The sequence below is a fragment of the Rhopalosiphum maidis genome, chromosome 1 (genome assembly GCF_003676215.2).
Source record: "Rhopalosiphum maidis isolate BTI-1 chromosome 1, ASM367621v3, whole genome shotgun sequence".
NCBI lineage: Eukaryota > Metazoa > Arthropoda > Insecta > Hemiptera > Aphididae > Rhopalosiphum > Rhopalosiphum maidis.
The window spans coordinates 49460966-49478047 of record NC_040877.1 but is presented as its reverse complement, the minus strand read 5'-3'; the positions used below and the strand labels follow the sequence as shown (position 1 = coordinate 49478047).

The window sequence follows — 17082 nt, the reverse complement described above, 5'->3', positions numbered from 1 at the left end:
AAAAATATATTTCCTATATAATAAATCTTTATAAGCAAAATATTATTAAATAATCAAATAATTTTATTAAGGTTATTTAGAGGGAGTGCACATTTGTATCCTTGTGTGAGTGCGTAAATGTGTACATGAGGGGCTACAAAATAAACTAAAACTGATGGATCGCTCCTATAAATTTATTAGTTTAACATTTACTCATAATATAATTGAAATATACGATTTTATGTAGTATAGATTGATTACCTAATAATCATTTGTTCAAAAATGAGACATATTATAATAAATATCTAATTTTAAAAGTATTTTGCTATGTCAAACTTATTGAAATATTTTGTAAAAGGCTTTTCCTAGCGCTGTGAGTTTTTATTTTATAAGCTGATAATTAATAATTATAATACCTATGTTGAGATATTTATACCATTATTTAGCTTACCATGTAATAATTGTTAAGCTATTTCATAGGTTGGATTAGGTATTGTATTGTGTAAGTTTCAATTAATTTTATATTGATAAAAAATTACATATCTACACTTTACATTATAATATGATAAGTACACAATTTTTGTGTGTGGATATGTTGGTACATATTGTTATATCAAGTACTAATTATTAGATAGATACTCGCGTCTCAAAAAGAGCTAAATTGAGGCAATAGTAAATTCAATAGGGACGTAAATTGTCTATAATTATAAGACTATAACGTTTACAATGATTTACATCAATTATTGTGTATCAAAAGTCGTACTTAAAATATTATGTTAAAGACGTTATTATTAAATAACTAATTTTAAATTTTAACTTGCAATTTTACCTTTTTTTTTTTTGTATAACAATTCAACTATATAAATTATAAATATTATTTTTTTTTTTAATTTTAGTAAAAGAAAAATACAATCAAAATATTTAATTTTAATCTATATACGTATGTAACTCGATTTATTTTTTATATAATTAATCTTTGAAGCATCTATATAATGAATAATTAATCGAACGTAACTCATAGTTTTGTAACCATTTTTGGACTATCTTTTAATTTAATTGATATATCTTCAATGTATTATTACACCAGAACGAATGAAATTTCTTTTGATCGGGATATACAAATATAAACATGTTTATATTATAATTTTTTATTTAATTTAATATTATATAATATATGCCTGTTGATACAATCATCATTCTATTAATTGAAGCAATATGACTAATTTTATCTAAGTCTTAAACTCAGTAATTCAAGACAGTCAATTTAAACATAATTCAATTTTCTTCTTTTTTCTAGAGGTTCACTATCAAATTCCACTACTAATGTCTAATTTTTCCAGAGATAAATCTGATTTATTTATTTTATATGAAAGTTTCTGTATAGTTACCGGTTCTGAATAAGTTAAATTTTGATTATTAGTTTAGTTTAGTGAGGATTTCAAATAACTGAACCGTATTCTAAAATCGAAATAAATTAAAGGAAAATATATAAGATTTTTTATGTAGTTTTTAACTACTTTAACTACAATTTAAAAAATGCTCAAGTGTGGCGTATAAACTCGAACACACAAATAACTTTATTGCATATAATAATATTAAAAGACAGTTCTTTGATAGTAATATATCAAAATCTTATATTTTCAATGCTACCAATAGATTAAAATTATTAATTTTCGTCGAGAAAAGTTATCTGCGAACATTTTTCTTCATTTATACTAAGAAAGTAAGAACACTTGATGTGCATCACGAATAAAATTGATTCAAAGTAATTGTAGCTTAACACAACCATTAATTGAATAAATTAGTAAATAAAGTTTTAGCTAGGTCATCAGCAAAAATTCTGAAGTTATAGTTTTTAAAGATATTGATAACTCAAATATTAAAAAAAAAGTAAGATGATATATGTTCTCCCGAGGAACACCATATGTAACATTAATACTCGACGAAGTAGATTTCCCTAATTTAACTTATTGAAATTTATCATTTAAATACGATTTATATTAAATCGTATAAATATATAAATATATTATATAAGTATGTTTTATCGATATAAAGTAATTTATTTAGTATTAAGTATATCTACAGTAGGTTGATTTAATTTTTCCAAAAATAAAATGCAGTTATTATATTATTAGTATTTGATTATTAAAATAATAATATTTAGGTTTATCTATCATATTATTGTTATGAATTTTTCAGCTTGTTTTATTTTCATCCTATAGCTAAATAAAAAAATCATTCAAATAAATTAACGTTAAAATTTATTAAAGGAAATTAAAAATATGACGACAAATTCAATGGAAACTATTATTAATATATAATGACTTTAATGTTAATACGTTGAATGAGTTAGCAATAATAAGTAATAATTTAATTTTAGCCTAATGTTTCCGCTTCATTTATTATTAGAGCATGCATTTACTATGAATAATAATATACATTTTGAATAATTCTATCCTGGAACAACACAAAAATAATTCATAATTTTTTATTGAATTTGATTTAATTTCAAACTTTTACATATGTAATGTATGTAAATTTTTTAGTACAATAACAATGAAAATTCTCTAATTATTTATTTATAAATACTGGTATACATGTGCGTATTAAAAACTTAATTTAATTTTTTTTAATATTAAAATTAATTTTAAATTATACTTATATAAAACTTAAATAATTACTGTACGCAGTAAAATAATTCTTTATGTAGCTATAATAACTAAATAATTTTTACAATAAAATGAAATTTTCATAAAATGTAAATTTTTACTTTAATTTCTTCGTATAATATATTATTTATGATTTATATCATTTATATCCAGAGAATATCCTCAACATTTTTCACAAACCATTTATTTATTACAACTATTTTAATTTAATTAGTTTAAGATAAATGAGTATATTTCGACATTATATATTTATGTATATATAGGTATCGCACTTACTATAATATTATGGACTTAAAGTACAAATAAAGAAAAAAAAATAATAATAAAAGTAGCTAAACATTAATTTGGACTAAGCAAATTAAAAGGTTTCATTTATTTAAAAAATTTTTTACGTTAATTTTCAAAATTAAACTAAAATGTCGAGTATTTTCATTGAATATCTACGTTTTAGATTCTGATCGGAATGAAGAATATATTGATTTTACAATGATGTGTGTGTTTTTTTATTATTATTTTTTTTTTGTGTCATCACGTTTTGGAATAGTAATAGTGCTTTGAATTTTGACTTCAGCCCCTCTTTACAAAAGAAATTGAATCTATTTGGTGCTTTGGTGAGTCAAAAGCAAAACATTTACAGTAGTTTTCAAAAGCGTTAGAAAAAACCCTAAAAAAGTGACGGAAAAACGGGAATTTTTGTGCATAATTAGTTTTCAACAAAATCGATTTTTTTATTTTGTTGTAGCTCAAAAACAAATTATTGTAAATACTTGAAATTTTTACCAAATGTTTATATTAGCGTTATATATAATTGAAATTTTTGATTTTTTTAAGTTTTTTTTTTACACTTACAACATTTACACTCAACTATGCTTTTATATTTATCTACGTTAAAAATTACATTATAATATATAATATATACATGTATTTATTAATAAAACATTTTTTTTTATATAATTTTTAATATGATGATAGTCGATAGGCATTATCAGTGAAGTAGCCAGGGGGAGAGCTGAGTGGGCTGTAGCCCCCCCTCCCAAAATATCAAAAAAATGTAAAAACTATTTTAATTTTTAATGGTCTATGAAAATTGTTACAAAAATCTTAAATTGTACTTTACAAAAATTGATTAACCCTCCCCAAAAAAAAACTTAGCTACGTCACTGGGCATTACGCATACCTGTTTTCATTTTTTGAACTTCAACTATTAATTAGCTTATATTATTATTATATTATTCAGCTATTATTTTCAGCCAAGTATATTGTTAATTTTTAATTTTCAATATACTAAATAAAATTGTTATAGATATTTTGTACATAATATTAATATATTATTATCCTCTTCGAAAGATCTTCAATTAAATATAAGATAATACATTGTTAAATGCAAATAATGGTCTTTTGACGTCTACAGATGAAATAAGCGCGTATTTATACAATTCAAAGTTATTTATGGCTTTCACTAGAGATATATAATTTGTTATTAAAAATGTTGTTTATAACCCTTTCAGTGTAGTTCAGTTCTCATAGACATAACAATTGAATATTATGTACAATAAACATTATTTAAATATTAATAATTAAATAATGACCAAGACTTAAAAGCTACGTATGTTATTGTGTTGTTTATGAATTTCCTATTATTTGTACCATGATTAACTAAGTAGTTTACTAGTTGTATATTCATCGAGTTAGCTAAAGAAAATTTCTATGTGTCTTAAACTATTCATTTATATTTATTTTAAGGCGGTGAATAATAATAATAATATTAATAAACCATGGCTGTACAAAAAGAAGAAGTTGTAATATCAGGTATTGGAGGAGTATTTCCTGAATGCGATTCGTTGGAAGACTTAAAAGACTTACTATTTAACAAAACCAATGGAATAACAATCGATTCGAGAAGATGGAGACCAAGTACATAATTATTTTTCAATTTTTCTATATTATTGTTATGGATTTTTATTTTTTTTCAATGATATTATGTCGAATAGACGAACTTGGTGCTATTGCTGGAACCGGAAAAATGAAAAATGTTGACAAATTTGATGCTACATTCTTCAGTGCTCATCCTAAATTGGCTGAATCTATGGATGCAATGACGAGAATCTACATAGAACGTTCAATTGAAGCAATTTTCGATGCAGGTTTGAGTCCAGCGGATTTAAGAGGAACAAATACAGCTGTATTTTCAGGCTCAGCTATCAGTGAAACAGAAATGTTTTCATTAGACTCCTCTAAATTTGCTGCATTTTCAATGTTAGGACGGAGTAGAACAATGCAAGCTAACCGCGTTTCATACATTCTAAATTTAACAGGTACCTATATTAAAACATATCATACTAAAAATAACATTGTATCTAATTGATTCACAAATACATTTAATACAGGACCTAGTTTTACAATGGATGGAGGATGGATTTGTGGATCAAACGCTTTAGAAAAAGCCAAAAAAATGATTGAAAATGGTTTTATATCTTCTGCAATTGTTGGAGTTACAAATTTAACTCTTAGACCAGAGATACAATTCCAATTTCAAGGGTTAAATAGATTGAATAAAAATATTCAAACAAAATCATTCAGTTCTGATGGTAAATATTTAAAAAAAATAAATAAATAAGATAAACTATATAATGTTACATTCACGTTGACACATACTTTACATAATATGTATTATATTACCTATTGTTGAAAATTAATATTTTTTTTTTATTATTTTTACTTTAAATTAAGGATACAACTTGGGATATATTTTATATTTAATAAATAGTCATACTAATTAATAAAACGAATACTGCTTACCTGTGCGCACAAACCAAGATGGTTTAATATTTTATTATTTATTTTAAATGTATTTAATTCACATTTTATTTTTAGCTGATGGTTATAACAGGTCAGAAGCTTGTATTGTTATGTATCTTCAAAAAGCATCTGAAGCTAAACGTTCTTATGGAACATTATTGAGTGTAAGATCAATACAGTTTGGGGACCACGAAGGACATATAACTGAGCACAATGGAAATAACTTAAAGTCATTACTATTAGATTCTTATAAACTAGTTAATATCGACCCAGCTTCTATAGAATTCATTGAAGCTTACGGATCCGGAATAAAGGTGATATTAACCAATATTTGGCAAAACATAATACAATTAACTGATGATTAAAGTCTGTAAAGATAACATAAATAATTTTAAATCAATACACTTCACTAAGTATACATTTATTAAAAATATCATTATTCATTCCCAAACGATTAAAATTTTAATTGGATGTATTGTGGTATATTATTTATGTAAATCAAAAAAATGTAGTAATTGAATAAAAACCCAAAATTAAAAATCAAACTTAATCTTCATAGTTAATTTTGTTTGGCATTAGATCTAGTTATTTTTATGAAATTTCGTTTTTTAATGAAAAACCATAACATCATAATATGCATTGGAGAAATCATTGAATGTGTATTTGTAAATATTTTATTGTGATTAATGAAATTTAAGTTATATTTATATATATAATCCTTAAAAGCTTAATTAATGGAATTCTTTTTATACAATTTAGATATTAGCAATAAATGGATAAAATAAATATTAATGTAATATTGGGTTAATTTTTAGACTGAAGATGCTATGGAATTAAATATTATGGATGAAGTATTTTGTACTAAACAGAGGAAGTTTCCATTAAAAGTAGGTTCCGTAAAAAGTAATATAGGCCATTGTGAAGTGTCTGGTCTCTTTATGTCAATTGTAAAAGCCATAATTATACTAGAAAGTGGTTACATACCACCCAACATCAATTACTTAGAACCAAATAAAAGTGTAGCAGCGTTAAAAAATGGAAAAATTCAAGTAAGATTTTATAAATTTTATATTTTTCATTATAATATCTAATAAATAGTTTGTAGAAAATTTATGTTGATCAAAAAAAGTATTGTTCCTTATTCCTTAATCCATATACATGAAATATTTAAATGTTTTGTGTCATGCAGGTGATTAATGAAAAAACTCCTTTCAATGGTGATATTATTGGAATCAATTCTTTTGGCTTATTAAATGCATTTAGTCATGTTATTCTAAAAAGAAACATTAAAGAAAAACAGATATTCAAGCATATCAGCAGTAATGATTTTATCCCAAGACTTATATTAGCATCTGGGCGGAATGAAGAAAATACTAGAGCGACTGTAAAAAAAGTAAATACACATTTGAGTTAAATGTTGTTGTATTATTTATAGTAATTGATGGAGCGTAAAATTTTAATTTAAGTACTAATATATATTTACTGATTATCTACTATTAATAGATCAAATGTCACGGAAATGATCCGGAATATTTAGCATTGACCAATGACGTGTTTACTAGAAATATCAATGCTCATTTCTTCAGAAGTTTTTCTATTTTCCCAACATTAGATGAATCACGGATAGATGAAGTTTGGGTAATTCACATTTATTTAATATAATTATTGTAATTTAAATTTAAATTATACAATATGTATTAAAATATTATTGATATTTTGCCATGTAACATCAAAATAATATTTATAGAATGTTGATATGAAGAAACGACAGATATGGTTTATATTCTCCGGTATGGGATCACAATGGCATGGAATGGGCACAGATCTTATGAAACTTCCAGTTTTCGCTGATGCTATAAACAAATGTGATATCACATTAAAGCCTCTAGGAGTCGACATCAAATACATTTTAACCAGCCAAAATCCAAAAATATTTGATAATATTCTTAATTCTTTTGTTGGAATTGCTGCGGTTCAGGTTTAGATCAATAAAATAATATCTTAATTTGAGAAATAAGTATAAAATTTATACTATGTATATTTATATTTTTTAGATTGGATTAGTAGAAGTTTTGAAAGCATTAGACATTATACCTGATGGGATTATAGGCCACTCAGTCGGAGAATTAGGGTGTGCCTACGCTGACGGTTGTTTTACGGCTGAAGAAATGATATTATCTGCTTACGCCCGAGGTCGAGCTTCTTTAGAAACAGAACTTATTCCTGGAATGATGGCGGCCATTGGTAATATATAAATATTTATTTATTTAATTATATTTTACGCCAATTGGCAGTTAACAAAGATACATATATGTTGGCATTAAAATTAAGTAACAGTAACAAGCTATAATAAAACTTTACAATAATAATAAATAAACATACAAATTATATAAATAGCCTGAGAACGCAGCTAAAATAATTAGAGTATATTTTTATTATTAAGACGACACCATACACATATATGTTGTCTCTGTCTAACTAACATGCATCATAACAAATTTGTGTTAAGAACATTATCTAGAAAATTATATATGCTTTTATTGATATTATTATTTTAAAGTGAGTTAGCTATGTAAAATATTACAACTTTAAAATGTTCATAACTCACTTTAATATAATTATATCAATAAAAGCATATATAATTTTCTAGATAATGTTCTTACCTTTGAATTTGATAATGGGTAAATTTACACTTAATATTAAAGCTAACATCACAAAATGTGCTCTGCTGAACACAATTTTTTTATTATGTATGTTAGTAAGACAGAGACAACACACTCGGGTATGGTATCCTCTTAACTCTAAGCATACCGTGTAGTGGGTGATTGTAATCATAGACAGTAGAGTGGTATAAGACATAGCACTGGGCTAGGTTTCGTACTCCACTGGTAGGATCTTAAGATAGAATTTCAGCAAGTTAATTAGGAGCGTTTAAGATACCATTTAGAAAGAAAGTTAAAAAAAATATCTACAATATACCACCAAATATTTGTAAAATATTTGTAATTAATTTTTTTTTTTTAACTGTTTGTTTAGGACTTGGATACGACCAAATAAAAGATAAACTTCCACATGACATTGACGTTGCTTGTCATAATAGTGCCACTAGTTGCACAATATCGGGTCCAGTTGACAGCATCAATGAGTTTGTGTCAGAATTAAAATCCAAAGGTGTCTTTGCAAAAGCTGTCAATGTTGCTGGCATTGCATTCCATAGTAGATATATTCAATCCGCTGGTCCGACTCTGCTTAAATATTTAAAAGATGTTAGTTTAATAAAATTAATATATTATTTTCATTTCATTATTGTGTAAATATATATGTTGAATAATCCAATTATTTTTTTATAGGTAATCAGAGTACCGAAAAAAAGATCATCAAGATGGGTTAGCAGTTCATTGCCAGAAACAAAATGGGAATTAGACCTCTCAAAATATTCTTCACCAGAATATCATACAAACAATTTATTGAGTAGTGTGTTGTTTGAAGACGTTCTAAAACATATACCTAGTGATGCCATCGTAATTGAAATTGCTCCTCATGGTCTCCTTCAGGCAATATTAAAAGAAGCATTACCCGAAACAGTAACCAATGTGCCACTAACAAAGAGAATGTATGGAGATTCAATTCGATTTCTACTTTCTGCTATAGGAAAGTGAGTCATCGCTTGTTATCTTTAGGACTTTTTTTAAAATTGTTAACGCATTTCATGTCCTTGTCATGTCAATAATTTTTATTTAATAGATTATTATTTATTTGTTAGTCAGGATATAGTGTATTTAGATGTAAAGCCATATTTCATTTTATTTTATTATTATGTATCATTTTACATTAATTTTAGGTTATATGCAAATGGTGTTAATCTTAGAATTCAAAATATTTATCCAAAAATTTCATTTCCTGTTAGTCGAGGTACTCCCAGTATTCAAAGTTTGCCTTTTTGGGACCATAATGAGCAATGGACACCTGTTGTAACTACCAATTCACAAGTAATATTACACATTCAATTCAAAATATGTTTACATACCTGAATCATATTATAATTTATTTTATTTCTATTAAATATTATAAGTTTTTTTTTAAATATATATATTAAATTTTATTTATTTTACTTAAATATTAGATACATGGATTCTTTGGTGAAAGAACAACTACTATACTAGTTAATGATAGTATTCATTTAACCGAGTACCAAGTTCATAATCTTCATATTATACCATTTGCTTATATAATGGTAAGATAATTGTACCATATATATTTTAAACACTCTTTTGACTAATACTCGTACTTTGTTAGATATGTTCATATGATTTGATTATGGTTTGTTTAGATAAATACTTGGGAAATGTTTGTTGAAATTAATTCTAAAACATTTTCCGAAGAATCTGTTCAATTTGATAATCTACGTTTTAAAAATAATATCAAAGTCCATCCAAATAGTAAATATTAATATCCATCAAAGGTATTGAATTTCAATATTGTCAATTGTTACAAAGTGATTTCTTAATCTTACAGATGTAGCTGAAGGTAATTTAATGATTCAATGGGGATCTGGTCATTTTGAATACTATTTAAATGATGAAGTTATTTTTTCTGGTCAAATAAGCTTCTTAAATAATATACATTTAAACAGAAAAACAGAAAAACCAATAGAATGTGATATAACATCTGATCAATTTCAAGGGTGTGTACTAAAAGATGAAATATATGAGATATTCAAAAATAACGGATTCAATCTAGGGGAGAATTTCAAAAATATTACCAAATTTAATATCTATAAAAATTATATCCAAGGCAATATAAAATGGAAAAATGATTGGATTTATTTTCTTGATGGCTTATTTAAATTTCCTATATTACAAAATTTAGGCACATGTCCAATAGAAACACCAATTTCTATTAGGCAAATAAGTATAAATCCGACAATGTTAAAAACAAATACAGAAAGAGGTAATATATACATCACACGTTATGATTAAAAGTTTATATTACTAAAATTTAATGCTAATACTTAGTTTACAATATTTTTCTTTTAAGATGTATGTGTAAATTATAACACCGCAACTAAAGAAATAACATGTGACGGAATAAAAATAACAGATATAAAATATGGGCATTCAATATTGCCGGTGATTAATTCTGCAGTAGTAAATGTACAAGAAGAGATATTTATTCAATTCAATCTCTCACAATGCAAAGTAATATTTTATTTATCTATAAAAATTAAAAATTAATTTAATATGTTTATATACTAATCATAATATACAGTCATTAATTACATAATTATATCAATTTTAATTTTTAGATAATTTTAAAACTATTTATGAGTATTATTATCTACAAATAGATTTATACTTAACAGATAAAATAGATACGTTTTTTAATATTATAATGTATTCTAAATATACTAATATATAAACTGAATAGTCCAGTAACTTAAAATTAAATTATGATTGCATAACTAGATAAATAATATAGATTCATATTGTGCAAACTACTACATCGATACATTATCAAGGTGTGTGTTAAGTATGTGAATATGTACTGTGATTTAAACAGCTTTGATTGTGATCTATGAAAAAATACCAATGAGCTCAGACATACTTTAGAGTTTAACTAGTGTTTAAATGAATATAAAAAAAAAATAATAATGAACTAAAATATTATCTAGTAGTAAGTCAGTTTAATAAATAATAATAAATAACACAAAACTTCTAGGTAACACACTTAACAAGTAAATACATATTAATTTTATTCAGATAGCCTAGCTTAAATATAAAAATAATAAATTATGCGCAATTTATACATAAATTGCAATTAATTTGGAGCAAAGTCTTCTGGTTAAAGATGTCTCCTATATAATTGAAATACCTTTCACTGTAATAATCTCATAAGCGACTATTTTAGCCAAACACAATGGTGGTTTAGGTAGAGAATAATTTTAAAGTAAATTATGTAGTGATAATAAGACAAGTATTGATGAAATATTAAAAGTGGTTGTAGTAACAATTAGTCACAAATACAACTATTTATTTCTTAAATATAAGTGTGAAACGAAAATGTTTCAGTATACATGTTAATTAATATGAAATCAGGAATTAAAAATACTGATACTAATATATAGTAATAATTAATTTATATCCAAACAATTTTCAAACCCAAATTTTTCATATACTTAAAATTTAGGAGATTCACATTATAATTTGTTGAACTAGTATAATTTTCAATAGAATAAAATATACACAAATAATTGAAAAAAAATGCATTAATCTTAGTTAGTTTTAAAAATTATAAAAATAAACTTGTTGTAAATTATTATTTTAAACATTTAATATTGTTTTTAATTTTAGAACATTAATCATTTCATCTATGACTCTATGGATATAATAACAGATACTTTTGATAAAACCTCAGAAAAATTAATTTTATGTACTCCATACCATTTTGACGATCTTTTATCTAAATTATGTACAAAAACAATCAAACAAATCTTTGAAAATCAATTAACAATGCATGTAAGTGTTTTATCTTAATGAATATAATTTTAAAATAATATATTTAATATTAAAATAAAATATAATATAACTATTAGAATGAGACCTTAAATTGGCATGACATTGAAAACGTACCGGAAAATGACGAATCTAGAAGATTTATCACAGTTACTAATGTTAATTACTTACAAGATACAACAAGAGCTTTAGTCAATATAAAATGTAGTTTCATTATAGTATGTTCAGAAAACAAACTTAAAGATCTTAAAGATTGGAAAATTATCACACAACAAAAATTTGACAATAACTGCTGTTTAGGATTGATGAAAAAGGTAAATGTTATTTTGTATTAGTTATTTAATATTGGTTAATTTTTTTTTTTTTTTTAGGTAATTGTCTTAGACAAGAACGTAATATCTATAAAACCAACAAATGATGAATATGATTTGAGCATTTGGAAAGCATTAGAGACACATAATAATTCATCGAAAGATATGATTTATATAATTTCAAGGTCTGAGCCATTGGAAGGCATTAATGTTTATGTTAACGAAATCTTACAAAAGTATAAATCAAAAAAATTAAGGTGAGTGCATAATAAAAATTTGGTCAACAAAACAATTGTATACTATATTATAATTTATACGTACGTTTATGTTAGATTTTTGTTTATATTGGATTCAAACGCACCAGATTTTGATTCTAACCAGACATTTTATACAAATCAGTTATCAAAAGATTTAATAGTAAATATTTATAAAAATGGCGGTTGGGGCTCTTATAAAAAAATTGTTCTTCAAGATTTAAAAAATGATATTAAGTTCAACAAAAATTTAGTGTTCAAAAATCTCACTAAAAATAAGTAAGTTGAATAAAAAAAAATGTTATGATTTTAATTGCTTAATCACTTTTTTATCACACTATTTTAATTTATTTCAGTAAAAGTAAATTAACAGTAAAATATCTTGGTTTGAATTTTAAAGAAATAGTTGTCGAAGAAAACACCGAGGTAATTATTTAATAATATAAGTCATAACTCATGTATTAAAGAATATAATATTGTATTTATTTTCATTAGAACGAATTTGGACCTTTGGAATACTCAGGGTATATTGATAATAAAACCATTATGGGAATTACTTCGTTCGAAAAAATATCTTCTCAAATGATTTATGATCCATTATTATCATGGCCTATACCATCGACATGGTCACTAGAAGAAGCAACCACTATTCCTCTGGCATACGCAATGGTGACTACCCTTGCAATTAATTACAACAAATTAACTAATTTAATGTCTATAATTTCAGAATTATTATATTTTTAACATTTTGTGTAAACTTCAAAAAGATAATTCCGTTTTGGTAACTTCTGGGTTGCATCCAATAGGTCAAGCTGCAATTGCAATAAGTTTAAGTATAAAGTGTGAAACGTACGCTATTGTAAACTCACACCAACAAGCAGAACAATTATCTAGTATCTTCCCAGAGGTATAAGTTATTAACGATAGTTATAATAAAAAATATAATTAAATAAAATTTAAATTGCAGCTATTGCGATCAAGAATACTTGTGAACACCAATAACAAATTTGACGTTCAACTAAAAATGATAACTAAATCCAAAGGAATAGATTTTATATTAAACTTTTTGAGTGGTAAATCATTTGAAGCTTCTTTTCGTACATTAGCTAAGCATGGAAGTTTCTTTAATTTTTCAAAAGCAGATATGAAAAATCAAAAATACTTAGGTAAACAAATATTATAAAATTTAAATTTAAACTATTAACTTTATTTTACGAGTAATTTAATTTATAAAAACAATTGTCATAAATCAAAAGGAACACGAATATTTTTGCAAGACACATCGTTCTTCACCATCAGTTCAGGAATTTTGTTAAACGAAAGTGTTCTAAATAAACAAATTGTACAACAAGCACTAATGAACGGTTTAAATGAAGGTGTATTAAAGCCTATACGTAATTATTTTGTAATTACATCATTAAATGGTATAAACATTTTTAACACAATGAGGTAAATAACTTATAAAATACATGTTAACTATACATAAATATAACAATTTTATTAATTTGTGTTTAATTTAGATCCAATGCTGTATCGATTAAATCTGAAAAAGTTGTACTTTCAATAGACGATAATAACAATAATGATGAGAGTTCTAAGTTAAAAGAAAAACTTCAATATAAATCATACGAATGTCATCCTAATAAAACGTATCTAATAGTTGGTAAATATTTCTCTACTTATTCGATTTATTACATTTTTTATACAACTTAAATAGTGATTTAAATTACAGGAAATAGAGGAGATTGGCTAGACCTTGCTGAATGGTTGGTTGACCGAGGTGCTCAAAAAATTGTAATCATAGTCAAAAGGTGTTTAATGTCATCTACTATTTGTAGGAGGTTTGTAAATACTTTTGTGAATGTCATATATAAGTGTTAAATGTATAATATTCTGCATGATTATATTTTTCTATATAGATTTGATAGACTCATTTCACGAAATGTATCTGTACAAATTGAATCAGATTTGCATTTAAAATCAAAAGAGGAATCACTTAACTGGTTAAATAATTTGACAAATTTTAAAGTTTTGGATTCCATTTTTATAGTGAATCAGGTACTATAAAATATAAATAACCCAGCAGGCTTTTAAAAATTAACATTCACCTATTAAGAGTAGAGTATAATAATTTGTATGAATAATTTTTTTTTTTTTGTCATAGTTTGATATTGATAAAATTAATAATCTTCGATATGCTTTTGAAAAGCATACCAATAGAACATTAACAAGTTCGTTTGTATGTTTATTAAGTAATGGAAATTCTATTTGTTCTGAGCTTAAATCGATTGGATTGAACGCTTTAAATATTTCCTGGGATGGAATGTCTTCGCAAATGACTAATACATCCAAAATATTGCCTTCATTGGATATTTTGTTACAGAAATCATACACAGCGGAGTCTTCATCATTTGTATGCTCAGAACATGGCTCTTTTAAATCAGAGAGTAATACATTTATATTAAATAATAAAAAAAGCATGATATGTTTACCCAGATAAAAGATCAACTGGTCTCCGGTGTATTACAAGTACACAAATTATAAAAATAAGCTAAAACTGTTTTCACTTCAAAATAATTATGTATTATATTATATTATTATATATGTTTTATAATATATTTTAATTTAAATTTATTTTTATAATATGAGTGGCACCATTATATTTTCATTATATTATAAATAATATTATTTTTTTTTTATTTTTATTAGGTTATCAACAAATTAATAATATAATCACAAATATTTTTCCCGAATCAAGTGATGAATTACATTTTCTTAACAATATACAAACTCAAGAAATAAAATTTGTCGAAGTTTCAACTAGAAGTCCTAGATTATCACAACTAAAATCTGTCATACCTGTATTCATAATACCTGGATTTAAGCCAAAACTCATAAAAACATTTTTTGAAAAATTGAGTTACCCAGTTTTTGAAGCCCAATTATCCAATGATATCAAGTCCATCGATGAAGTATCACAGATTTTAGTAAATGTAAGCTTTTAACGCAATGATATGTCTAAATATAACTAAGCTGATTTATTTTTATTCGAACATAGAAACTAAAAAAAATTACAAATCAAAAATATGTATCTATAATTGGTGAATCTTGGGGCGGAACCGTTGCTCTTAAAATGGCTCAAATATTGGAAGCACAAGGAACATTAACTACTGTAACATTATTAGAAGGCGATCCAGAAATGTTAGCAGAGTGTGCGAAACAATTTTTATCTAATGGCTATATCACTAAGAAACTAAATACAGTATATGGTTCATTATCAAGTAAGGTAAATATAAAAACATTTATTTATCAAACATTTACCTCAAAAATATTTATATACCTACTTTAAAGTAGTAAATCTGATGTTCTTAAATAATGTATGTAAGTATATATTTTATATGTGTAAACAAATTAATTTAATATAGATATATTTTGATTGTTTTATAAATATTAGTACTACTTAAATTTAAGAAATTATTGGTTATTATTAATTTATCCGATTCATATACCCGTCATAAATTTAACGTTTAATAATTTACTTTACTTAAAAATCAGTAACATAGCATTTTTCTTATAATTTATGTAGTTTTCTAAACATCCTATACAAAACTATAATGAAGAATCGCAGTTGATAAATATGTCAGCTTATCAAAAACAGTTTGAAGAAAACACACAGAAAGCTTTAAATACAATTCGCTATAAGTTACAAACATTATTAGAAACTAAGCCACTTTCAAATAAAATACATTCAAAAGTTGTAATATTTAGATATGAAAAAACATCTAAATTTAATAGCACTAACTTAAAAGATGTAAGTTTTACTAAGTAATTTTTTATTTATTTCCTATTTTCCTGAATTAAAATTAAGGGATAATAAGGTTGTCCACTATGTATAATTTGTTTTTTTTTTTCACAGTATTGTCTCAACCCACCATTTGTCCATATAATTTCTGGGATGGATTATAAACACATGATGGTAGACAAGAAAATGATTTCAATCATTAATAATAATATTGTTCATTCGTATCCGATAGGAGTGGAATTGTCACTGAGTGATAAATACAAAAATTTCTACTTTTATATGCAAAAATATTTGAAAAATGCATAAATAAAAATAATTACAATATTATAGTTATTATAGTTGGTTTTTCTATTCAATAAATTTTAAAATTGTTAATAGAACTTATATAGTTATTTAATGTTGTGTATAACTTCAAATTTAATTTATAACCTAGTTTGTTTTTGGTATCAGGTAACAAGCTTACAGCTTACTCGCATTGAACAATATTTCAACAATTTAATGATAACAATTAGTGTGGAATAAATTATTGCGGAAAGATTTTCAGTAAGATTTTTCAGAACACTTGAGAAACGAATATGACTATGTTTAGCTGCAATTTTTTTTAGCTATACCTCCTGTCTACTTATTATCACAGCTGATTAATCACTTTATTCATAAATATCCAAAGGATTTATCTGTTTCCATACTACTTTTAAAACCCCAATACCAAAACTGAGATAGTTTTTATAAATACCCAATTATTACTTATTCAAGACT

The 17082-nt window shown here is 24.6% G+C and overlaps 1 protein-coding gene across 1 annotated transcript; it reads left to right on the top strand.

Annotated features, from left to right (window-relative positions):
* Positions 1-4423: 4423 nt before the first annotated feature.
* Positions 4424-16620, top strand: LOC113560874 (fatty acid synthase-like; the record flags this gene model as incomplete). The annotated part of the gene is made up of 33 exons (XM_026966988.1): positions 4424-4562; positions 4640-4963; positions 5036-5236; positions 5523-5761; positions 6263-6496; positions 6637-6840; positions 6951-7085; positions 7195-7425; positions 7502-7691; positions 8484-8713; positions 8798-9102; positions 9289-9436; positions 9571-9681; positions 9778-9886; positions 9963-10397; positions 10485-10645; positions 11798-11962; positions 12040-12273; positions 12331-12527; positions 12603-12803; positions 12881-12950; positions 13020-13193; positions 13252-13431; positions 13492-13690; positions 13781-13973; positions 14045-14187; positions 14257-14365; positions 14444-14582; positions 14689-14971; positions 15234-15517; positions 15583-15810; positions 16111-16335; positions 16441-16620. Coding segments are annotated over exons 1-33 (6600 nt in total), but the record flags the coding sequence as incomplete, so codon positions are not given.
* Positions 16621-17082: the final 462 nt, after the last annotated feature.